Below are 22,984 nucleotides of genomic sequence, written 5' to 3' on the forward strand. Positions count from 1 at the left end.
GGGGGGGGGGGGGGGGGGCGCCCGGGGGGGGGGGGGGGGGGGGGGGGGGGGGGGGGGCAGGGGCTGATGCTGTCCTTCAATCCCTGTAATCATTTGCAATGGGACAAGAAGCCAGTTGCCCCCAGCTGGCCATGTAACCACACTGCACTGTGCCGGCTCCCCCTGGTGGTGGGGGAGCTGCCCCGCCGCTCCTACCTTCCCTCTCCTCCACGATGGTGCCGACAGGGCTATCCGGTACGGGGCCCTGCTGGCTCCAGTGCTGCGAGCGGAACATCACCATCTCCTCCAGGTTGCGCACCACCGTCACGGCGCCCTTCTGCGGCGGAACCGGGGGCCGGGGCGGCTCCGCCCCTCTGCGAGAGGGGGGCAGGGTGAGAGCCTTGGCTTGGGGATGGGCACCAAGTGTGGGCACCCAAGGGAGAGCCCGGCTGATCACTCCCCCCTCCCATCCAGTCTACCCACCCAGGGGGCTGGGGACCTTCCCCATCTCCAGCTAGGGGAGCTGGGGCGGCACCATGCAGGGCGAGGGCCTGGCTTGGAGGGAGCCAGGACCCATGTCGTGGGCACCCAGAAGCCAGCTGCCTGCCTGTGCCCGCATCCTGCTCGGCCTCAGCCCCACAGCCAAGCGCAGGGACCACAGGATCCTCACCCAGCACAGAGTGAAACAGCCCCTCTGCACCACCCGGGAGCCCCCCTTCCTTCCGCCTCGGCCAACCTGCTCACCTGTCGGGGGACACGATGCCCGTATGGCTGAGGGAGCGTCTCACCTGTGAGGCCAGAAAGCGGGAGAGGGTCAGATGGAACCGAGCGAGCTGGGGGCACCGGGCAGCTCTGGAGCTAGTTCAGATCCAGCTCAGACTGCCAGCGTGGGCACACATCTGATGATAGCCGGGGGCCCAGCATGAGCCACGCTGGGATCATAGCAACGTCCTTAGCAAAGAGGCCAAGGATAAACTGACCCCAGACACCCTGCTCAGAAGCTTGCCCTGGCACTGCCCGGGCTCTGCCCTCTCTGAGGCCATGACCAGAGCCCGGCTAGCTCCCAGCCGACCCACACAGCCCCGTCCCCGCACTTGGGGCTGGCAAAGAAGCGAAGCATGCAGGATTTCTGATCTGTCCTAGGCAGATGCCATTGCTAGTCCAAATGCTGCCCCCCTGCCCCAGGGAGGCTCTTACTCTATGGGAGTGCGGGAGCTTGGTGCCCACGAAGTCCTGGGGCAGGGGGGCCGGTGAGGGCTGGTAGAGCTCAGGTGCCAGGCGGGCGTTGGCGAATTTCATGCACTCCTCCAGCGTGGAGATGAACTGGCTGCAGGTGGCTCTGAGCAGGGAGGAGGCTTCGTTCATCTTCTGGGAATAGGGAGGACAGAGGGTTACCAAGAGGAACGGCCACCCACAATCCTTTGCGCTTCTGTAGCACCAGCCTCCCCAAGCCTGCTGTACAGGTGGGGAAACCGAGGCAAAGAGAGGGGCAGTGACTTGCCCCAGCCACCCAGTGAGTCAGTGACCTCCCTGCCCCTTTTTTAGCTGGCTCTGTGGCATCGCAGACACGCGTGCCAAGGCATTGCTCAGAAGAGAAGGAGCTTTGGAGAGAGAGTCATGCTTAGTGGATAGAGCAGGGGAGTGGGAATCGGGATTCTTGGGTTCTTTCCCCGCCTATGGGCGCAGAGTGGGGTCTAGCGGTTAGATCAGGGGGCTCACATCCACTTTCACTCCTGGACCCTGCCCCATCCGCTTATGCCATGGGGCCTCATACCCCATGAGGATCCCGGCTACATCGCAGCACAGCCCTGCAGCAGGGAGTTCCGCTGGTTGACTCTACACTGTGTGCCGCAGCCCTCTCTGAGCTGCTGGAATCAGGCGGCTTTTGTGCCCCGGCTGGAGGGAGAGGGTAGCCAGGACCTGTGTCCTCCAGATCCTCCTAAAACCCAACAGTTCCCCTTTAACCTCCCCGCTCCCTTTGAACCTCAATATCAAGCGGGGAGCCGTTGTCCTGGGGCCGCGTGGACTCCTGGACGTCCAAGACTTGCTGAGTCAGCACGTCGCAGTACAGCCGTAGCTCCGACAGCTTCCGGCCCAGGGACTCGCTGCTCAGGTGCATATCTGCAGAGAGACGGGAAGATCAATATTGCCTCATTCCTATCCTGCTCCTCTGGAAGCCCCAGGCCCTGTATGGTACATACAGGGATTGCTTCGCCCCTGCCACTGAAATGCAGCCACCTCTGGGGTGGAACGTAGCATCTGTTTAACAACCTGCAGTAACACTGCACTAGTCTAAGACAGGAAGTGAAGAAAAACAGAGGATCCAGCAGAAACGGTCAGGGAAGCCAGAATGGAATGACCCACGTTGGAATTTAGCCAGGACACAGGGGTTGATGCCCCAGTTCTTACAGCGTGCACTGGGCTTGTTAATAAGTGGACCTGTCCTGTGTGGTGGCATTGGGCTCAGCATTGACCCAGAGAGGAAAAAGCGCCCCCTACTGGAGTCACCCACTCTCCAGCGCAACACCCCGTAGGGCTGCTCTGGGCTCAGCATTGACCCAAAGGGGAGAGCGCCTCCTACTGAGCCTCACTCTCTGCAACCTAGTGCCTACTACCACTGCACTCTGGGGTCTGTGCTCATTGCAAGGGGAGAGTGCGCCCCCTCACTGAGCCCCCACCACCTCACAGCACCCTCTAGTGGGCTGGGGCTTTGGGGTCAGGCCATCCACTACTGGGCCCCCCACCCCATAACCAGCAGGTCAGAAGCATGAAATTCCAGGTCTCTGCAGTCACAGACGAGTGACTGTTTACTAAGGAGGAGGGAACGCCCGCACCTGAGCCCTTCTCTGCTGCCCGCCCCATCGCAAAACTGAAGGGTGCAGCCAGGCCTTCCACACCCCTCTGCTGCTGCAGTCTTGGCCGATGTCCCTCAGTCCCAACCCTCTGCCTCCTGCTGCCCCAGCCCTGGGCTTCCCCAACCCCCTGGTCTGTCCCTTACTCCTGCCATACAGCTCCCCCCTGCCCGCTATTCCAGGCCCAGATCTGACCCACCCCAAGAGAGATCACCGTTTCCCTTGCATGGTGCCCACCCCCTCCCTCCAGGAAGGACCCACCTTTGTCCTTCTGGCTCCTGCTCTCGCCCAAACAGGCTTTGGAGCTGCCCAGGGCCACCAGCCACTTCTGCCTCTCTGCAGCACCCCCTGCCTTCAGGTAGAAATACTGCTCCCCTGGAATCACCAGCTCCATGCGCGTGGGGTCGGTGGGGTGCACTGCAGGGACAAGACAGTCGCTGGGCGAGTTCCCAGTGCTCGGGTAGCAGAGTCTGTTCTCACCTTGCATGACACGATCCAACTCTGCAGACCATGTGCTTCTCCAGGAGGAGAGTGGGAGTGGGGTCCAGTGGTTAGAGCAAGGGACTGGGAGCCAGGACTCCTGGGTTCTATGCCCAGCTCTGGGAGGAGAGTGAGGTCTAGTGGTTAGAGCAGGGGACTGACTACTAGGACACCTGGGTTCTATTCCCAGCTCTGGGAGGAGAGTGAGGTCTAGTGGTTAGAGCAAGAGACTGCGTGCTAGGACACCTGGGTTCTATGCCTGATTCCAACAGCCACACACTCTTTTGTGGAATTTGAGTACTAGATTGGACAAAGCCCTGGAATAGTCTCCAGGGTGGTGATTCTTAAACTGGGGAGCTGTCCCCCCACCCCAGTAAAACCTCCCAGCAGACCAAGCCGGGGCCCTGAGGGGTTTCAGGACCCACTGAATCCAAGGGAAACCTCCCACACGACTGATCAGCTCCCTTGGGGTGTGAGGTGCATCTTCAGTGGCACTACAACTGTGCTCAGAGGTAGAAACGACATGCAAATCCTAAGGGGGCAGAGACTGGGGAGGACAGAAATAGCCCAGATATATGTGTGTGGGCGGGTGTCTGTCTGTCTGTGGGGGGAGGGGCAGGTGAGAGCAGAAAGGGATGGGAAGGGCCCATTGGAGAATCTGGCCCCCCAGTGTTCATTAAACTCTGGAACGTTGCCCTGCCAGGATCCCAGGTCAGCAGCACAGTGTGCCAGCCCCTCCTGGTCCAATCGCCCCCCACTTCCCGCACGAGCTTCTCACCCAGCAGGGGAGTGCAGGGCACCAACCTTTGATCTCACAGACGGCCATCTTGATGCTGCCCTTGCTGCCTTTGCCCACGTCGTCCTGAGAGTCATAGTAGGACAGGATGCCGCTGTCCAGGACAAAGTATCGTGGCTGCCAACCTACAGGGGAAAGGAAAGACCAGTCACGCCCCTAACATCTGCCAAGGCGTTTCTCTCCTTCAGGGAGCTCGGCTCCCCCAGCTGCCGCCTGGCGCACAGCAGCTCTGCCCACACAAGGCTGTCTGGTGACTATAGCATGGAACCAGGACTCCTGGGTTCTATTTCCAGCCGTAGGAGAGCGTGGGGTCTTGTGCTTCGATTCTATTCCTGGCTGTGGGAGAGGAGAAGGTTCAGAGTCAGGACTCCTCGGTCCTATCCCTGTCTGTGCCCCCAACACATCGTTTCCCCAGCGGTGTCCATATGTGGGTATTACGGAGGTGACATGCTCCAGTGAAAGGGGCTAGAGAGGTGGAAACGCAACGCCGACAGACCCCAGTCGTCAGCACGCAGGATCGAACCTGGGACCTCTGATATATCTCTCTCTATCTCGCTCCACAGCCTTAGCTAACAGCCTCTACTGCATGAGCTAAAAGCCAAGTGGCTATCTCGCTCTCGCTCTCTGTGCCGCTAGATGGGACAGAATACCACATCCAGGAGGTGTGGGGGTTAGGCAAGGCATCTAGGGCCAGCAGGACAGGACCAAGGACGTTTCTCAGCAGCCGGAGGGTCCTATCCTGCCGCCACCACTGCCCAACAATGCCCACGGGGACACAGGCCTAGCCAGAGCAGATCGGTCAGCCACCTAGTCCAGCGCTTTGCCAGCCAACACACAGCACCCGGGACTCTCCTGTTTCTGGCTCCATGACAGCTGCCCAGTGCTGGAGAGTCTGGCGGTGGGATCCCAGGATGTCTCCCCATGGCTGGGTTCTAGGGGACACAGCGCAGGGGTGCTGGAGAGGACAGCAGGTTATTTGCTACCTCTCCCCCTTTGGCGTCCGCCAGTGTCGCTTACCCTGTAAGGGGGAGAATTACAAGCAAACTCTGCAACCTCACGACCCCCCAGGGACAGGGTGGCCCCTGCCCCCAGTTGGCACCTGGCTCTCAGAACGGAACAGGGAGCGGCCCATGGGCCAGCTGGCCTTTGTGCCAAGTTAGAGCTCGGGACTGGGAGAGGCCGGTGCCACCCTGAAGCCTGCTGGGGGAAGGGATGATGGGGTCCTTCCATCCCATCCGGAAACATGCAAGGGGGGCATAGACCTGGCCCCGTTCAAAGGGAGGGAGGCAGCCCCTGGCGTGGGGGGGTGGGTCCAGGTCCCAGTCCTGTGAACCTGGTTCAGGGGTGGTGAACCCACTTCAGGGACGGCGGGGTCACAGACCTGTCCTGGTTTGGGGAGAAGGACATGGACCTGCCCCCCGTTCAGGGGGAGCAGGCCCAGGTCAGGGGAGGAGGGCACAGAGATCCAGCCCGGTTGGGGGGAAGGGAGGGACACAGGCTCCGGGTACGGGGGGGGGGGGGGAGGGACAGGGAGGCCTGGCCCAATTCGCAGGGGGGGGGGGAGTGTCACAGAGACCAGGCCCGGTTCACGTGGGGGGGGGGGTCACACGGACTTGGCCCGGTTCAGTTGGGGGCGGGGAGGGTCACACGGACCTAGCCCGGTTCGGGGCCCCCAGGCCAGGGGAATCCCAGACCCACCTCCCCGCCCCCGGCCGTTACCCGAGAGGTAGTTGGTCCATTTCAATAACGCTCCCTCCATCGCCAGGGTAGTAAATGTGAGCCACCCATTGACAACACTGAGGCGACCAGCCAATCACGGGCCGAGGAGGGCGGGGCCATAGCGCTTTTGTCCAATAAAAGGAGCGGATTGGACACTGGGGCGGGACATGGGAAAGGCCAGCCAATCACCATGGGAGATAGTGCACGGCTGGGCGGAAACAGCAAGAGTGTCACCAATAACATCAGCAGACCCCGGCAGGTGGCTAACGAGAACGGTCCGTTCCGCAGGGCCGCCATTTCCCTTTCTTATTGCGCGCAAGGGCCTGTGGGCAATGTAGTTCTCCAGCCCATTCTATTCCTTGGCGGCAAGGCAAGCGGGAAATTCAAATCACAGCGGGCCTTAGGGCAGCTGAGCGCACGGCGGTGGATTGTGGGTAATATAGTCCTCCTGCCTCCCAGGCTCAGAGACGGGAGCTCAATGTCCCAGGATGCATCGGGGGTACCAGTGTGCGTCTCACGCGTTTGTGGGTAATGTAGTCTTCCCTGCCCACATGGCCCCATGGAGGGGGCGTGGTGGGGACTCCATGTCCCAGGATGCATCGGGGGCAGCGCCGTGCTGCGCTGGGGGTTGTGGGTAACGTAGTCCCCCTGCCCATTAGGCCAGGTACGGGGGCCCTGGGAAGGACTCCATTTTCCAGGGATCCCTGGGCGGCGCTGGCGGCCTCCCCAGCCATTGTCGGTGGCGGCGCGCGCTGGCCGGAGAGGGGCTCCCACCCACGGCTGCGGGCAAGGTGGCTCCGGTGGGGCAGGAGGAGGGAATGAGTGAGGAGGAGGAGGCCTGTGGGACCAGGAAGAGTGGCGGGTTCCCCAGGTAACGGGGCGGCCCAGGGGCAGCCCCTCCCACCGCTCCCCCCACTGGGGTATCCTAGGGGGTCAGCCCCTCCCACTGGGAGGTGGAGGTGGATCTTGGGGGGGGGCAGCTCCTCCTACTGCCCCCACCACTGGGAGTCTTCTAGGGGGTCAGCCCCTCCCCCCTGCACTACTGGGAGGCGGGGGCGGGTCTTGGGGGGCAGCTCCTCCCATCACCACCCCAATGGGAGCACATGTCTCCCCAGCTCCCATTGGCCCCTCACCCCACTGGGTACGGGGGTGGGAGATCATGGGGTAGAGACAGCTGCTCCCACTGGGTACTGGGGTATCTTCAGACAGGGGTAGGGGGTGCAGGACGGCTTCTCACACTGAGCCCCACCACCCAACTGGGTACTGAGGAGATATTCACTGGGGGCATCACGGGGGACAGCTGATCCCACTGACCCCTCCTATTTGGGGGGGGGTGTCAGGGAGACTGCCATGAGATGAGGGGTAGCTGCTCTCATTACAGCCCTTCCCCCTTACTGGGGGACTCTTTCACAGGATCAGTGGGGTGCTCTGGTGTGGGAGGGGTAGCTTCTCCCACTGCCTCCTTCCCCACAGCTCCCCCTTCCCAGCTCTGGGAATGACCCTGGGTGTTTCATGTCCCAGGGCCAGCCCTGATCTGTGGTCGTTTCTGAGCCTGTGTCCCTGTGTTGTGTCCCCCACCCCAGTATAGAGCAAATGCTTGCCTCCAATCCTGGAAAGACCCCGATCAGCCTTCTCCAGGAGTATGGGACAAGAATAGGCAAGACGCCCGTGTATGATCTACTCAAAGCCGAGGGACAAGCGCATCAGCCCAACTTCACCTTCCGAGTGACTGTCGGGGACATCAGCTGCACTGGTCAGTTACCCATGGGGGAGGCGGGTAAATACTGCTCCCAAGCAGGGGCAGCCTTGGCATTGCCACCGACTTGAGGGGCCTGATCCTGAGCTGCCTCCTGCTGATAGGTCGTGTCTCTGCATTAAAGGTATCACTAGTGCTTGGAGCCAGGGGGGCTGTGGATCAGGACTCTTGGCCTCTAGTCTGGGCCCTTTTATAAAGTGCTTTGAGCCCTGTGGGTAGACGTGCTATGTAAGAGCTAGGTGCTGGTGCTGTAGTGAGCGGTGGAGGCACGCGTAGGGAGTGGTGACTAAGATTTTTTTGAGGTGGATGGGAGTTGTCATCCGGATGCATGGGGCCCATTCAGGCTGTGGATGGAACTCGGAGCTTCTTGCCTCCTTATCTGGACCATGCCTGGGGCATCCTTGGTGGGAGGATCCCAGGGCCTCGAGGTCTTAGCACTTAAGGTCTTGTTTGGTAGCCTCTGAGTGGAGGGAGTTGGCTGGGTCTCAGCCCAGCTCCTAGTGGCACAGGTGCCTCCATCATAGAAACAACCTCCCTGATTCTTGGCACTCGGCAGCACCCCGTGGGCCACTCTTCAGGGCAGAATGGGCCATGGAGACAGAGTTCCTTGCCCTGCTGCTGTCCCTCCTTGGGGGCTAGAGGCTGTCAGCTTTTGGGAGCTGCTGACCTATCACTAGCACAGAGAGCAACTAGGTGACACAGCTGGGAATAGAACCCAGGACTCCTGACACCCAGCCCCCCACTGCTCTAACTGCTAGACACCCCGCTTTCCAGGTCAAGGCCCAAGCAAGAAGGCAGCCAAGCACAAGGCAGCAGAGGTGGCCCTAAAGCTCCTGAAAGGGGGAAATATGCTGGAGCCAGCAGCATCGGAGGAATCCAGGTGAGGGGGGCAGAGTGGGGACCTGGGGCTTTGCTTAATTTGCTTCTCAACTTCTTCGATCCCTTACCTGCAAACTTGCATCCAGACCCAAACCCGTCCTCTACTCCCCACTCCAGTCCTGTCAGAGTAGAGAGGATTTGGAGGGACAGGGGGGAGAGTTGGGGGGTGGAGAAGCTCGGCTGAGGAAACAGACCCAGCTGGTGCAGCCTATGGGCTAGAGCACTGGACTGGGACTCAGGAGGTTTGCGTTCTACGCCTGCTGGCTGACGTTAGGGAAGTCACTTCCCTTTTCCGTGCCTCAGTTTCCCAAGCTGTAAAATGAGGATAATGGTGCTGATCTCCTCCGTAAAGTGCCTTGAGATCAGTGGGTGAAAAGCACTACATTAGAGCTGGGTGGTGGTATTATTCGTTACTAAAACATCCCTAGTCCCCGCGGTCCCTCTCCTGCCCCCAAGTGGCGCCACACCCAAGTGTTTTGAGCTAGGAAGAGCTGGTTCTTGTTGCGCTCGGAGGCGCGAAGCCTGCTTTAATGTTTGTCACCTTTTATTTTCAAAGCTCTCCTTTCTCCCTAGAGCCCCTTTCTCAGCTCAGCACTGCGGCGGCCCCCGCAGCACCCATCTTGCCTGCCGCCTCTCCCAGGTAAAAGGGAAAGTCACAGAGAGGGGCTCTGGGCCAAGATTACCCAGGATGATCTTGGGACACCTCCTTTTTTATTGAGGGGGACTGCTCAACTTAGACACCTCAAAGGGGTTTGGTTATAAGAGCCTGGTGGGGACTCCATATCCCAGCATGCATTGGGGCAGGAGGGGTTGTGGGTAATGTAGTCCTCCTGCCCATCCGGCCTGTAGGTAGAAGCCTGGTGAGGACTCTGTATCACATGATTCTTTGGGGCAGTAGAGTACTTCGCAAAGGGTTGTGGGCAATGTAGTCTCCCTGCCAGCCTGGCCCATAGGCTGGTGCCTAATGGGAACTCAGGTATCAGGGCCCTATCTGCAGTACTGCAAATCGGCATGCTATTTGGTATTTATTCTTAAAGCCCCAGCTCCTGGAGTCATGTTGTTTCACAGGGAATCTCAGCTTCCATTCAAAAACTGGATAGGTGTCTTGCCCTGGGGGTTGCCTAGAAAAGCTCCAAAAGGTTTAGTAACCACCAGGCAAATGTAAGAACCCAACAGTGATTATTGTTTAAAAATCACCTGATTCTTAAGCCAGTTTCCGGCCATGGTATATTCAGGGTCCAAGGCTGGGCACCCAAAAATCACTCAATCCATGCTGGAGGCCGTGCTTGGGAAACTCTCTGGCCTGGTGAGCTCAGAGGCACGTGCGTCTCACCCGCACCTTTCATCCCAAAATGTCTTTGGATGTTGGGTTGTGTCACGATGCAGTCGTCTCTGGGGCAGAGCATGGCAGGTGTCTTACAGCGATACAACTGCAGTTTAGGGCAGGGAGTGAAAGAAGGAGCCTGTTGGTAATTGAAAGTGCAGGGGGTATTTGGGGCAGCAGAATGGAATTGCCGAAATTGGGATTCGTACCCCAACTCTTGTGAAAAGAGCCAGGGGGACTCGTGTGACCCCCAGTGCTTAGGACCTCGCTCTTACGGCTCAGCTAAACAGCACCACCTCTGGCACTGCCTGCTAGTGCCAGGCTCGGGGTCTGGAGTCAGCGCTGACTCAGAGGGGAGAGAGCACCCCCCATTGTACTCCCTGCAGCACAGTGCCCCCTAGCATCCTGCTGGGGCATTGCAGCCAGTGCCTTCCACTAAATCACCCATCCCAGTTCCATTGGGCGTCTCCTGCCAGTGGCTCCCCACGCCCTCCCGCAAACCCCTGGCACCTCCAGCCGACTCCTTGGCCAAGGGCTGTAGGGAGCAGCCCAGGCGGTCAGCTCAGCCCCCTTCACTGGGTGTTGTTGTGTCTCACTCAGAAGCTCACAGATGGAGGTGAAGTCGCCCGTCTCGCCCCAGCAGTCGGAGTGTAACCCCGTGGGGGCGCTGCAGGTAGGTGCGGCCGTGGCACTTTGCACTGTGGGGCGGGGGCCTCTGTTCACTGTGAGGAGTGGCAGTGCCCCAGATAAGGCTGGCTGGGTTGGGGATGAAGCTAGCGAAGCAAAAGGCCTCATCACCCTCGAGTACCAGAGACCCCGGGTGGCCAGATGGAGCAGAGTGGCTGGAACGGGTTGATTGGGCCCAAATCCTGACAGCTGTTTGATGGCTCATGGGAGATCTGAGGCTTTGCCATCTCCATTAACAGCTTCAGCAGACGGGTTCCTCTAGCGGGTGGTTCGGGGGGACTTGGCCTATCCGGGCTGTCCCCCACCCTGTGGTTACGGGACTCCGGTGCTGTCCAGCTGGCCCCTTTCAGCAGCTCTCAGATCCCGGGATTGTCACTGGAAGAACCAAACCACAGCTGGTGTCCCCAGTCCCATGTGTCTCGCCTGTGGCTGTTGGGTTCCCTCAGCCCCTCAAGTGTGGGGGTGTTGAGGGGTGAGTCTCACAGCACCGGCTGCGCCATGTGAGGACCCCTTCCAATAGCATTTGGGTTCCTCTACCCTTGGGACCTCTGCCCAGATGGGCTGTCCCCAACCACAGACACTGGGCAGCCCAGGCGCTGTCGGGCAAACTCCCCACCCTCCCCTTGAGTTTACCCTGGTTGGGCTCTCGGTTTCCATGACTTCTGCTGAGCCAGTCTGCAAAGCAGGTAGGTTGCCATGGTGACTTAGGGATGCATATGTTGATGGCTAGAGCACTCGACTGGGACTCTGGAGACCTGGATTCTCTTCCTGGCTCTGCTACTGATCTCAGCCAAATTGCTTCCCTGCTCCGTGCCTCAGTTTCCTCTCCTTTGTCTGTCTGGGGCAGGGGCTGTGTCACCTGGTGTCTGTGCAGCACAATGAGACTCTGATCTCAGCTGAGACCTCTAGGCACGACCATGATAAAACCAATGAAACTAGGGCTGTCAATTAACTGCAGTTAGCTCAAGCGATTAACTCGTAACAAATTAACTTGATTAAAACAATTAATTGCGATTAATCACACCCTTTAAACTTCTTATAACTAGTTGGAGATATTTTTCTACATTTTCAAATATTTTGATTTCAATTACAAGACAGAATACAGAGTGTCCAGTGCTGACTTTCTATTACTATTTTTGATTACAAATATTTGCATTGCCAAAGAGATAAACAAAAGAAATCATATTTTCCATTTCACCTCATACAAGTACTTTAGTGCAATCTCTTTATCATGAAAGTGCAACTTACAAATGTAGAATTATTTGTTTTTTTATGTAATTGCACACAAAAACAAAACAATGTAAAACTTTAGCGCCTACAAGTCCATTCAGTCCTACTTCTTGTTCAGCCAATTGCTCAGACAAACAAGTTTGGTTACATTTGCAGGAGATAATGCTGCCCGCTGCTTGTTCACAATGTCACCTGAAAGCGAGAACTGGCATTTGCATGGCATTGTTGTAGCTGGCATTGCAAGGTATTTATGTGCCAGATGTGTTAAACATTTATATGCCCCTTCATGCTTCGACTTGTAGATTTGCACTATTTTTTTTTACAGTGCGAATATTTGTAATCAAAAATAATATAAAGTGAGCACTGTATACTTTGTATTTTGTGTTGTAATTGAAATCAATATGTTTGAAAATATATAAATATTTTGGGTGTTATTTTTTCTAATAAAGTTAAATTGGTATTCTGTTGTTTAACAGTGCGATTAAAACGTTGATTAATTGCAATTAATTTTTTATCACATGATTAATCACCATTTTTTTTAATCTTGCAATTAATCATGATTAATTTTTTTAGCCTTGCTGGTGCTCACACCACACCTAGGCGCCAACTTCTCCTGGTGCTGCTGGGTGCTCGATCCCCCCCCTGCCCCGCCTCTGTCCCACCTCCTCCCCGAACACGCCGCGTTCCCACTCCTCCCCCCTCCCTCCCACAGCTTGTTACACCGCGAAACAGCTGTTTCACAGCGGCAAGCACTGGGAGGAGAAGCAGGGACGCAACGCGCTCGGGTGGGGGTGGAGGCGGAGGTGAGCTGAGGCAGGGGGGACGGGGCAGGGAGCTTGGGTGCCGGTGGGTGCAGAGCAGAGTTGGCGCTTATGACACCACGTATCCCAGCTGTGCCTGGGCCAGGCAGTCTCCTACTCCCCTACCTGAGGAGGCTCCTGCCAAGGCTCTGATGATGCCCCGTCATCTCCCTCCCCAAGGAGCTGGTGGTTCAGAAGGGCTGGAGGCTGCCGGAATACACCGTCACCCAGGAGTCGGGGCCTGCCCACCGCAAGGAATTCACCATGACCTGCCGGGTCGAGAGGTTCATCGAAATAGGTAACTGCCGGCCGTGTACTGAGGCGACATGGGTGATGGGAGCGTCTCCACCTCCCATGGGGAGAAGAGGGTCCGGGAGTGGGGGGGTGTTCAGATTCATTCCAGAGACACATGGTGCCCCTAAAGTGGGTGAGTGAATCCAGTGTTCAAAGGTGGAGCCAGGGAGGGGCTGGGCAGAGTCCTGACCCACAGTCAGTCCCCTGCTGTCCCAGCCCTGGGCTCTCCCCACCCGAGCTCTGCCGGTGCCCCTCAATCCCGACACACAGCTTCTCTGCTATCCCAGGCCTGAGCTCCTCCCACCCCAGCTCTGCTGGTGCCCCTCAATCCCAACCCGCAGCTTCTCTGCTATCCCAGGCCTCTCTTGAAGGCCCACGCCCATTGGTGATTTTTCCCAGACAAGGCCCTAGGGGACTCCTTGGTGCAGCCAAAGGGCTCCTCTTCTAGCCCTTCCCTGTGCTGTGCAGGAGTTAACCCCCTGTTCCCCAGAGGGCAGGCAGTGCCCATGCCAGGCTGTGGGCATCAGCAATGGCAGCGCTCCCTCTGTCTCCCCCTGCAGGGAGCGGCACCTCCAAGAAGCTGGCCAAGCGTAACGCGGCAGCCAAGATGTTGGTGCGAATCCACAATGTGCCCATGGACCAGCGGGAGGGCAGCGAGGCCGAGGTGGAGGAGGACCAGTTCTCCATTGTGAGTGCGGGCGAGGGCGGGATGGGCATGCTGCTTGGAGACGAGGGCCTCACCTTCTGATAGAGGAGGTGTGTCCATAGAGACTACAACTCCCAGCATGCAGTGCTCTGTGCTACTAAGAGACAATGGGGTCTCACCCTTTGATTGGGGAGGTGTGTCCATAGAAACTACAACTCCCAGCATGCAGTGCTCCGTGTTGCTTGGAGGCAATGGGGGCATGTGTCTGGGTTTCTGCGTGGCTCATGGAGACTATAAGCAGAGCAACAGATTGCATGCTGGGAGCTAGAGGCAATGGGGCCTTGCCCTCCCTAATGGAGGGCACGGCCCATGGAGACTACACTCCCCAGCATGCAGTGCACCATGCTGCTTAGAGACAAAGGGGCCTGGTGGGGTGGGGTGGCAACCTGTGGAGGCTACAAGGCCCAGCCTGCAACATGCCCCTTCGTGCTGAGCAGCTGGGCTCAAAGTAGTGGCTTGTCCACCCTACGGCATAGCTGTGCTGGCGGGCCCCGTAGTGTAGAAGTGAGGGTTCCTGCGTTGGGCTAAGTGGGCAGGGCTGTGCCCGCATCAGGGCTAGGGCTGTGGCACTCAGGGCGTGTCCCTTTTCCCACCCCCGGGCAGCGCAGCTCTGCAGATCTGCATTGTAAGCGTAGGCCAGGCCTAGACATAGGCCAAGCCCCCAACACCTTGCCACTGCTGGGCTGGGCCCCCAGCTGATGCTCTCTCCCCCACCCCAGACCGTGGGGAACAAGCTGGACAGCCTGAAGGGCCGGCTCTCGGCCTGCACCTGGGACTCGCTGCGCAACTCGGCCGGTGAGAAGATCCTGCATCTCAAGAGCCACCCGCTGGGGGCGCTCAACGCCGGCTTCTGCAGCCTCCTGCAGGAGCTCTCCGAGGAGCAGAGCTTCGACATCAGCTACCTGGACATCGGTAAGGGGCAGGGATCCCATGCAGGCCCCCGCCGGGCCCCCAGGAATGCTCCGCCATGCCGCTGAGGGCTGGCACTGTCCCGCCGTGGGGCGAGGGCTCCACTCCACCAGTACTGCCCCCTCTGAGGGGCGAGGGTCCCCCAGCACTGCGCCAGCCCCCTTAGAGCTCTGCTGCATGCTGGGGGCTCCTCAGCCATTCGTGGGGACTAGGGGCAGCGACCTCCAGAGTCTTAACTGCTGATGCCAGCCTTGGCGGGAAAAGCGCCCTGCCCTCCAACAGGGACTGAGCACCCTACCCCCCAGGGGCTCTGCCTGTCACCCTCTGCCCCTTCCCCTCCCCCGGGCCTGAACACCCTGCCCCCCACCCCTCGGGGCTCAGCAGCCCCCCCAGGCACACCTTGCAGTGCTCACATCCACGTCCCCCCGGGGCTCAGCCTGCGACGCCCCCGGCCCTGACACCCCATCTCTCCCCACAGACGAGATGAGCCTGAGCGGCCTGTACCAGTGCCTGGTGGAGCTGTCCACGCAGCCGACCACGGTGTGCCACGGCTCTGCCGCCTCCCGCGCCGCCGCCCGCTCCGCCGCCGCCCGCAACGCCCTGCAGTACCTCAAGATCATGGCGGGAGGCAAATGAGGAGGCGCCTGGGCCCAGCAGAGCCCCTGGGGCGTGGACACTCAGCCAGGTGGGTGCCCGGAGCCAGGCCGGCACACGCCTCCCCAGGCTGGGGCTGGGGCAGACACAGGTTGGACCCACACGCAGCCCCGCGGCCAGGGCGGGGCATCCTGCTGCCCCCGACTCGCGAGGGGCAGGACCTGGAGCCCCCAGGAGAGATGCCAGCCCTGCCCCTGCAGCCTCCACCAGGCCTGAGTGGGCTCTGGGCGCAGGGACGATCTGGGCTCGCAGGGGCGGGGCTCACTCGCTCCGACACCCCCACCGCATGTGGGGGCACTGAGGGCCAGGTCAGCAGCCCCCTCTAGCAGGAGATGGTTCCTGATCCAAGCGCTGCCCGCTCCAGGGTGCCCTGGGCTCATCCACTGAGTCCTCCTTCCCCAGCCGAGCCCAGTGCTCTCCTCCACTGCACTGTTGGGGGGTAATGCTGCCCCACGGCTCTTCTGAGCTATCCCCCAGCTGCCGTCCTGCTCCAGCCACAAAGAGCAAAAGTTCTTATTGGCCATAGGGAGGGTCAGTGCCCCCCACCTTCCAACCCCCGTCCCCACATCCCCAGACTCGTCAGCATCCCCAGACTCGTCAGCAGCCTCTGACTGTGCCCCCTGACCCAGGTGGGGCTGCCCCCCCCCCTCGTTGTCAGCAGCTGAAGCACCATCCTAGGAACCGGGTCCCGAGTAGATTTGGAGCATGGAGCTGCCCCGTGCCCCCGGGAGCTGCCCCCCAGGGGTCTGTGCTGGAGCCGCCCCCGTGGGACTGGAGCGGGGGCACAGCGAGGACAGGGCAGATTTTTATTGTTATTTAAAGGCAAGACACAACGTTTTTTAAGCCCAAATTCAGGTGCAGCCAGCCCCTGCCGCGGGCACAAGGACCTTTCTGCGGGATCAAATCCCCTCTGGGAGGGGCAGCTGCCCTCGCGTCTCCTGTCCCAATCAGCGTCTGGAGCCTGTGGGGGGACTGTCCCAGAACCCGCGCTGGGGGAGATGGGAAATAAACTGGACGGAGGGGTTTTCTCCACAATGTTGGTGTGTTTTCTTTTTGGGGGACTGGAGGGGGCCAGCTGAGTCTTGGGCTGGGTGGGTGGAACCGGGTGATGGGGGCTAATCGTGGGGTGGGGGCAGCTGCGTGGAGCCAAGGCACTTGGCTGCCCATCGTTAGGTGGGGGCACTGGTTTGCTCCCTGACTGGCAGGATCCTCCCTTGCCCCCGACTGTGGCTGTGGTATCTAGGGCGCATGCGGCAGAGACCCATGGCCTCTGGCCTCTCCCTTTCCAGCTCAGCCTATTTGGCTGGAGCCAGGGGAGAGCTCAGAACCGCTCCCTCCCCCTATTTCAGATGGTGTCATGGCAAGGACGCTGCCCCACCCTGGGTGTGTGCTGCCCCCAGAGGCGAAGGGCGGTAGTGTGCCGCAGGCGTATTGACCACATTTCCCCCAGCTGTGAGGCTCATGTTTTATTATCGTTACCAGAGCAGGAGCTATGTGATCCGGCCGCTGGGCTGCGCCGGTCATCACAGCTCAATCTGCTCAGGGGTGGGGGGGGAGCTTTGATCCAGGCCAGGGGTGCTGGAGCCAAGTAGCCCCTCGGAGTCACTTCTTCTTCCCGAAGCGCTGGGGCACAGCCATGCTCCAGAACTGGGAGGCCATGGAGTCCCAGCCGCGCTGGCTAAGCCGGCCCTCACCGCCCCAGCTCCCCCGGGTCTCTCGGCCAAACCTGCAGGGAGACAGACGAAGCCCTCAGCTCCAGAAGCGCCTTTGACCCAACTCATGGCCCAAGCTTGGCTGGTGCCCCCTTCGTACCCCCTGTTCATTCACCGCCGGAGCCATCAAAACAGCCAAGGGCCAGCGGGATGCACCCTCCTGCGCTAGGACTAGCCTGACATCATCCCCGCTGGCCTCAGGCCATGTCTCCACCCACGTGGCTCCTTCACCAGGCTGCTGGAGCTACAGCCATGGTTAGACTGGGCTGCCAGGTGCCACTGCCGCCCGAGCTGCTCCTGCCAGCTGGATTCTGGGCTTTGTCACCTGAAGCGGGCGTGGCTGAAGCCAGGCCAGCAGCCATTGGGGTGGAACCAGGGTTCTCAGGCAGTTCAGAGCATCCTCTCTTGGTGCCTTGCTGGTGTGTCTTACTCACATGCTCTGGGGTGAACTGGGGCCAGATTGGGGGCTGGGAGGAATTTTCCCCCAGGTCAAATCAGCAGGGACCTTGGGGGGTGGGAGGGAGGTGCCTCCCCTGCAGCATGGGGCACAGGTCACCTGCTAGGATCATGTGGGCATGTCTCAGCTACTCAATGGGGCCTCTGGCAGCTCGGCTCACAACAGCATCGGCGCCTTGAGCCTGTCTGCTTTGGTCTAACCGAAGTCCTCGGCTCGACACAGGGAACTGTCGGGGCTTATGGGGGGAGGTCCGGGTGGATGAGTTGATGGTCCCTGCTGGCTTCAGACTCTCTGACCCATACCAGGCTCCTTTACCCCAGTACTCCTGCATTCACGCTAGAGGTGGTACCGGGCTAACTGTCTACAGTGTCCCCGTGCCAGCCCCTAATGGCTATCCCAGTACCTGCCCTGTGTGAACTAGGCTGGCACTTCCAGTCATCTAACTGGAGGACCCAGAGGCGAGTGGAGATCCACCACCCCGGCCCCTTGGCCTGGCAGCTGGGTGGGGAGTAGGGCACGGCCTGGTAGGAGGCTGTGGGGCTAGAGTTCTGGACTGGGACTTGGGATGCCTTGGCCTCGTGTGTCTGACCCGCTTGGGGAGGTGCTGCAGAGAGCTGTACTGGGGTCTATAGCTAAGAGCAGCTGCAGGGGCTGTGAGGGGGCCCCAAGGCCAAGGCGGTGTCTCTAAAGGGCTGCGAGCTGGTCACGTGCCTCAGGCTGCCCCTGGTGCCAAGTGAGGCAGGTTTAACTCCTGCTAATCAGTCTGTCCAGCCCCAGTGTAGATGGACCCTGAGGAGAGGGCGCCCCCTAGTGGCTTGTCGGGAGCAGGGAGTTGTAATGCCAGTTGGCTCAATTTCCGTTAGCCCTGAACCCGAGTTCTGGGTTGGTGCCACATCCCCAGGCCCTTGGGACTGTATTTGAGCCCAGCTGGTTACATGGGTCTAACCCAGGGGCGGGCAAACTTTTTGGCCTGAGGGCAGCATCGGGTTTCGGAAATTGTATGGCGGGACGGTTAGGGGAGGGGGGGTCGTGGCCTGGCCCCCACCTCCTATCTGCCCCCCCCCCAGGACTCCTGCCCCATCCAACCCCTCCTGTTCCCTGACCGCCTCTGGACCCCTGCCCCCCCCATCCAACCCCTCCTCTCATTCCTGATGCCCCCCCCAGGACCCCTGCCCCATCCAACCACCCCTTTTCCCTGTCCCCTGCCACCCCATCCAATCCCCCCTCCTTCCCGACTGCCCCCCTGGAACCCCTTCCCCCATTCAACCCCCTATCCACACCCCTGACCACCACCCCGAACTCCCCTGCCCTCTACCCAGTCCCCCCGCTCCATGCCCCCTTACCGCGCTGCCTGGAGCACCAGTGGCTGGCAGTGCTACAGTCATGCGGCCGGGCTGGAGCCGGGCCACGCCGCCGCACAGCACAGAGAGCGGGTCAGGCCGGGCTCTGCAGCTGCGCTGCCCCAGGAGCTCACAGCCCCGCCGCCCAGAGCATTGCGCTGGCGGTGGAGCGAGTGAGCTGAGGCTGCGGGGAAGGGGCCGGGGGCGAGCCTCCCAGGCCAGGAGCTCGGGGGCCGGGCAGGACGGTCCCGCAGGCCGGATGTGGCCCACGGGCTGTAGTTTGCCCACCCCTAGTCTAACCTCTGGTGTGGACGCTTCTTCCAGTAGCAAAGGGCCTTTTTCCATTTAGTGTGGCCCTGGGGAAGGGGCTTGAGCTAACTGGGATCCAGTCCCGTGTATGAGGGGCTATGGGGGGGGCAGGCCAGGGGCAGGTAAAATGAGCACTCACCCCCTTGAAAACGGGGGGGGGGGGGGGGCTGAGGGGGACTCCTAGTCAGGCAGCGAGCAAGGCTGATGCTGCTTCGTGTTGGAGAACCAAGGGCTACGAAGTTCAGGCTGCTGCAGAGAGCAGCCGGGGGAAGCTGAGATTGGTGTGTGGATGGGCCCCAGTGCTCCCCCGTCCCCTCCTTACCTTTGGGGCTGGAACAGGAAGGAGGGGCTGCGGCCGGGTCGCTGCAGGGTGTAGAGCAGCGAGCGAAGCAGGGTGCCCGGCGGGCGCTCGTCAGAGAGGGGCCGAGGGGCGCGATCCGCACTCTCCTGCTGCAAGGGGTGGGGGACAGGATGGGGTTACACAGCCCCCTGCCTGCAGAGGGGTCCTAGCGCAGGAAGGGAGTCGGGGGGGAGGTATTTGGCCCATGGATGGCGCTTAGGCTGTGTCTGGGCCCGCAGCGGGCAGTGCCACCCTATTAACCTGCTGCAGGTGAGCAGTGATGATGCCAGCACAGACTGGGGGTGGGCAGGAGTTAGGTGGTTCTGGGGTTTGCTCTTGGCCACCCCCCCCCCCAACATATCCAATCCTCCCACCCTGCAGCATAGGGGGGCAAACAGCCAAGTGCCCCTGCCCATTAGACCCCAACCCTACACACTCGGTGCAGCACGGCCTGGCTCTCAACCCCCCAAGAAGCAGCCAGGCAGGGTACCTGCACCCCCCACCCCTTAGTAAGACTCTCCCATCAAGGGATCAAGCCCCGCCCCCTCCCCACCACCAGCCATTAGGCCAAACTCTTCACCCTGCGAGGGTCTCTGAGTCCAGCCTGCCAGCAGAGGGCCCCATGCTGCAAACTGCAGCCCCTGAGCTGAACCAGCCCAGAGATCTAGGGGGTGGGGTGGAGGGTTGACTGCAGGGAGATGAAGGCTCACCGAGCCCCCTTCCACAAACGAGGACATTCCCTGGCAATCTGGGCCATGCTCAGGCCTCCCCAAGAATTTGCACCGAGTGCCTGTCACCCCCTTGTGGCAGAAGGGCAATATTCACACACACGCCCCGGTGGGTGGAGGGGGGGTGTTGGAATTTTGTTCATTCCGCCTCAGCCTTTTAACCAGCAGGAACCCAAACTGTTCCTTAGTGTGTACAGCTCGGGCTGGTGCTGTCCCGTGCCAGGAGGCAGCTGCCTCTGGGGTGGAGCTCAGCAGCCGTGTTTAACCACCACCACTACAGGCAGACAGGGAAGGTAAATTCCATTTCCTGTTGGGGAGGCAGAGGGGCATTGCCTGGATGGACGTGGGCCTGGATGGCAGAGCTCACGCCCTGGCTCCCTGGGATGCAACACCAGGTACCTTTGAATGGGCACCTCAAACCCCGCTGCCACGCCCATGGGGAACAACAGCTGTGCTTTAATGAGCATCACAGGGATGCTGCGTCCTGCCCTGCCCCCCCCAGCACTAACCGGGGTCCAGCATGGACTCCCAGGGGACACTCCAGCTCCTCAGCTGCTCTCTAAGCTCAGTCGTGGTTAGCTCATGGAGCCAGGAAACCAGGGTCCCATTCCCAGCACGGCCACAGCTCTGCTGGGTGACCCTGGAAGTTACTGCCCCTTGATGTGCCTCAGTTTCCCCCTCTGTACAAAGGGGATGATGATACTGACCAGGGCAGGGTGGAAGGCTAATTCCTTGGGCCCCCAGATTCTCAGCAGTGCCCCTTGTGGGCTCCTCTAGCTCCATTCGGGGGGAAGGAACAGCCTGAGATTCTTTCACGTCTCACCCCCAGGTCGGTGGCCTCTTTTGACATCATTGGCCTCAAGATTGGAGGCTGGGCTTTTGCCACCAAATCCCAGGAGATCCCATCCCCCAATTCCTATAGCCTTCTAGAAGGGTCCAAGTGCCCAAATCCTTAGGCACCCCGCCTGAACCGCAAGGAGCCAGTAGACGGAGAGATGCTTGTGTCTCTCCTCCCCGGCTGCTGCAACTTTCCTGCTTCCCAGGGGAAAGGGTCAGCCCCAGCCCATCAGCATGGGGCATCCCACGAGGGGTCCAGAGCCTAATGGATCCCCGTGGCTCTGCCTGGAGATGGGGTAGCCCCCAGTGTCTCAGATCTGCCTTGGGACAGACAGGATTTCATTGTGTTCCCACAGCACCGGGTGCGGCTCCCGCCCCACTGGGAGAGATGATCCCGGGGGTGGGTCCCCCAGAGCCCAGCAGCCGGGGATGGGGGTCACTGTGGATGGGTCAGGGTCTTTTCTGTGCAGGTGAGGGCAGAGGGTGATTGACACCGGGGCAGGACGGTGGGGGTGCTCCATGACTCAAAGAGGGAGCAGGAAGCCCCTGCCCAACCGTCGCATCTTTCCCACCAGCAACTCAGAGCCCTTTCATTAATTCAGCCTCATGAGGTAGGTCGGACTTGTTAACAGATGGGGAAACTGAGGCACAGAGGGGGTCAGGGGTGTGGTTCTTCTCAAGGTTACAGCAAGCCAATAATAGACCCCGATCATTGCTCTAACCACTGACCAACGCTGCCTCCTGGCATTGGAAAGGAAACCCAGGAGTCCTGGGTCCCTGTTCTGGCCACTGGCCTGGACCCAGTGAGGGAGCGACAATCTGCACCCAAGAGCTGTGGTCCCTGCCTACCCAGCCCACTGCCACCTCCCCGGGCAGCGCCCGCTCACCAGCAAGTCGGAGAGTCTCTCTAGGTAGCTGTCGGGCTCGTCCGCCAGGGTCTCCTTGGACACGCTCCCTCCTTCCAGGCACTGGCCCGTCGTCACGGTGCCCGAGAGCAGGGCCAGCAGCAGCGCCAGGCGCGTGTCCATGGCTGCGGTATGGTCCCTCGCCCCGCTCCCTCCTTGCGCAGTGCAAACACCTTCCCCGGCTGCGGCTCTTATATCCTCCCGAACCCGGAGCCCAGCTCACCGCACGGGCTGGGCTGTGCAAGCGGGATTGATGGGGGAGCCTCACCAGTCATTTGTAAGGCGGGGGCTTGGGGACCGGAGCAGCAGAACTGATTGCCACGCTGGGCCCAGAGAGGAGCCGGCGGCCCCAGGAGAGACAGCGCCAGCACCGGCCTGAGCCCGTGGGCCGGGCTGTTTGTACGTTATTACAGGGATAAATCCACTCAAATGGCCCTTTAAGCCCCTCTAAAAGCGACAGCTAATTGACGCTGGTTTATCACAGCTGCTTGCCAGTGCCGGCCCCCGGGGGCTTACACCAGGGCCCCTCAGCCTCTGATCCCCCACCTCTGGCCTGCCCCGCAGCCGCCTTGTCAGACTGACTCAGTTTCCCCATCCCCTCCCCGCCCCAGTCCACACATTTGTCACGGCGTCATCTGTCTGGTTAACGGTCCCCACCTTGTCGCTTCCGCCTGTCTCCCTCGGCACCACTTCCCTGCTTAATGAAACCCATTTACCAAGCGGTTGGGGCTTGGTGACAGTGATGGGCTGAGACAGGAACACAAGCGCTGGAGAGCCTCCCGCTCCCCCTGCCAGGGCCGGTCAGCGCACCAGGGGGTGAGGGCAGCACCACCGCAGTCAGGGGCAGAAGGAGCCCCCCCCCACAGTGCAGGATCAAGACCCCACTGGGCAGGGGGAGGAGATTTTCAAAGTGCCCAAGGGCACCGGGCTTGCTCAGCCCTCTGGACAGACCGGCTCCTCCCAGGGGCTAGTGAAAGGTGGTGCCGAGGGCACAGGGCTTGGCCGGAGGGGTGGCGTGCCTGTAACTGCCCCAGTGGGTGGGTGCCTCTCCCAGGGTGGGCACAGCCAGAGTGTATGTAAATAGACACGGGGTGGGGGGCGCCCAGGGGGACCTGGCCACAGGACTGGGCCTAGCTCTGTCAAAGCCCACCCTTGGGTCCAGATATCGTTAGGCCCAGGACAGCTCTGACACCCCCAGACAAGAAGCCAGGATCCCACTGGGCCCCATTGCTCCTGGGCCCTGCCCCAGCTGCAGCTCACACCCCTTGCCAGAGGAGCGAAGTGCTGGGCG

At 60.5% G+C, this 22,984-nt stretch overlaps 3 protein-coding genes across 4 annotated transcripts in view; 1 reads left to right on the top strand and 2 right to left on the bottom strand.

The window, feature by feature from the left end:
• The window catches only part of LOC117888733 (pleckstrin homology domain-containing family A member 3-like), an 8,041-nt gene extending 2,123 nt beyond the window's left edge, over positions 1 to 5,918 (bottom strand). The window contains exons 1-7 of the mRNA XM_034792400.1: positions 5,827 to 5,918; positions 4,116 to 4,232; positions 3,093 to 3,248; positions 1,964 to 2,100; positions 1,177 to 1,347; positions 724 to 767; positions 196 to 353 (exon numbers count right to left, since the gene is read on the bottom strand). Of these exons, the coding sequence (XP_034648291.1) occupies positions 196 to 353; positions 724 to 767; positions 1,177 to 1,347; positions 1,964 to 2,100; positions 3,093 to 3,248; positions 4,116 to 4,232; positions 5,827 to 5,866 (823 nt within the window). The 5' untranslated portion in view covers positions 5,867 to 5,918. The remainder of the gene's footprint in view (positions 1 to 195; positions 354 to 723; positions 768 to 1,176; positions 1,348 to 1,963; positions 2,101 to 3,092; positions 3,249 to 4,115; positions 4,233 to 5,826) is intronic.
• A 559-nt stretch (positions 5,919 to 6,477) lies between these two features.
• TARBP2 (TARBP2 subunit of RISC loading complex) lies at positions 6,478 to 16,100 on the top strand. Of its 2 annotated transcripts, none has more exons than XM_034792399.1 (9): positions 6,478 to 6,617; positions 7,410 to 7,579; positions 8,357 to 8,462; positions 9,018 to 9,101; positions 10,386 to 10,458; positions 12,683 to 12,800; positions 13,357 to 13,484; positions 14,222 to 14,414; positions 14,890 to 16,100. In XM_034792399.1, the coding sequence occupies exons 2-9, from the start codon at positions 7,420 to 7,422 to the stop codon at positions 15,045 to 15,047; spliced, it is 1,020 nt and encodes a 339-aa protein (XP_034648290.1). In that variant the 5' UTR covers positions 6,478 to 6,617; positions 7,410 to 7,419; the 3' UTR covers positions 15,048 to 16,100. The 2 variants fall into 2 exon arrangements, with proteins under 2 accessions (XP_034648290.1, XP_034648289.1); XM_034792398.1 differs by having other exon boundaries at positions 6,509 to 6,697.
• Positions 16,101 to 16,516: 416 nt separating this feature from the next.
• Positions 16,517 to 21,900, bottom strand: NPFF (neuropeptide FF-amide peptide precursor). The gene is made up of 3 exons (XM_034792649.1): positions 21,676 to 21,900; positions 19,206 to 19,333; positions 16,517 to 16,791 (listed from the first exon to the last, which is right to left on the bottom strand). Exons 1-3 carry the CDS (start codon positions 21,814 to 21,816, stop codon positions 16,668 to 16,670), a joined length of 393 nt encoding a protein of 130 aa, XP_034648540.1. The 5' UTR covers positions 21,817 to 21,900; the 3' UTR covers positions 16,517 to 16,667.
• Positions 21,901 to 22,984: the final 1,084 nt, after the last annotated feature.

Source organism: Trachemys scripta, chromosome 16 (assembly GCF_013100865.1).
Source record: "Trachemys scripta elegans isolate TJP31775 chromosome 16, CAS_Tse_1.0, whole genome shotgun sequence".
Taxonomy (NCBI): Eukaryota; Metazoa; Chordata; order Testudines; family Emydidae; genus Trachemys; species Trachemys scripta.

What these genes read in the sequence shown, in the direction of transcription:
- TARBP2 (XM_034792398.1), top strand. Translation starts at nt 6,645, where the DNA reads ATGAGTGAGGAGGAGGAGGCCTGTGGGACCAGGAAGAGTGGCGGGTTC. An exon ending in AAGAGTGGCGGGTTCCCCAG is followed by an intron (nt 6,698 to 7,409) that starts GTAACGGGGCGG and finishes CCCCCACCCCAG; the next exon opens with TATAGAGCAAATGCTTGCCT. An exon ending in CGAGAGGTTCATCGAAATAG is followed by an intron (nt 12,801 to 13,356) that starts GTAACTGCCGGC and finishes CTCCCCCTGCAG; the next exon opens with GGAGCGGCACCTCCAAGAAG.
- NPFF (XM_034792649.1), bottom strand. Translation starts at nt 21,816, where the DNA reads ATGGACACGCGCCTGGCGCTGCTGCTGGCCCTGCTCTCGGGCACCGTG. An exon ending in AGAGACTCTCCGACTTGCTG is followed by an intron (nt 19,334 to 21,675) that starts GTGAGCGGGCGC and finishes CACCCCTTGCAG; the next exon opens with CAGGAGAGTGCGGATCGCGC. An exon ending in TTCCTGTTCCAGCCCCAAAG is followed by an intron (nt 16,792 to 19,205) that starts GTAAGGAGGGGA and finishes GTCTCCCTGCAG; the next exon opens with GTTTGGCCGAGAGACCCGGG.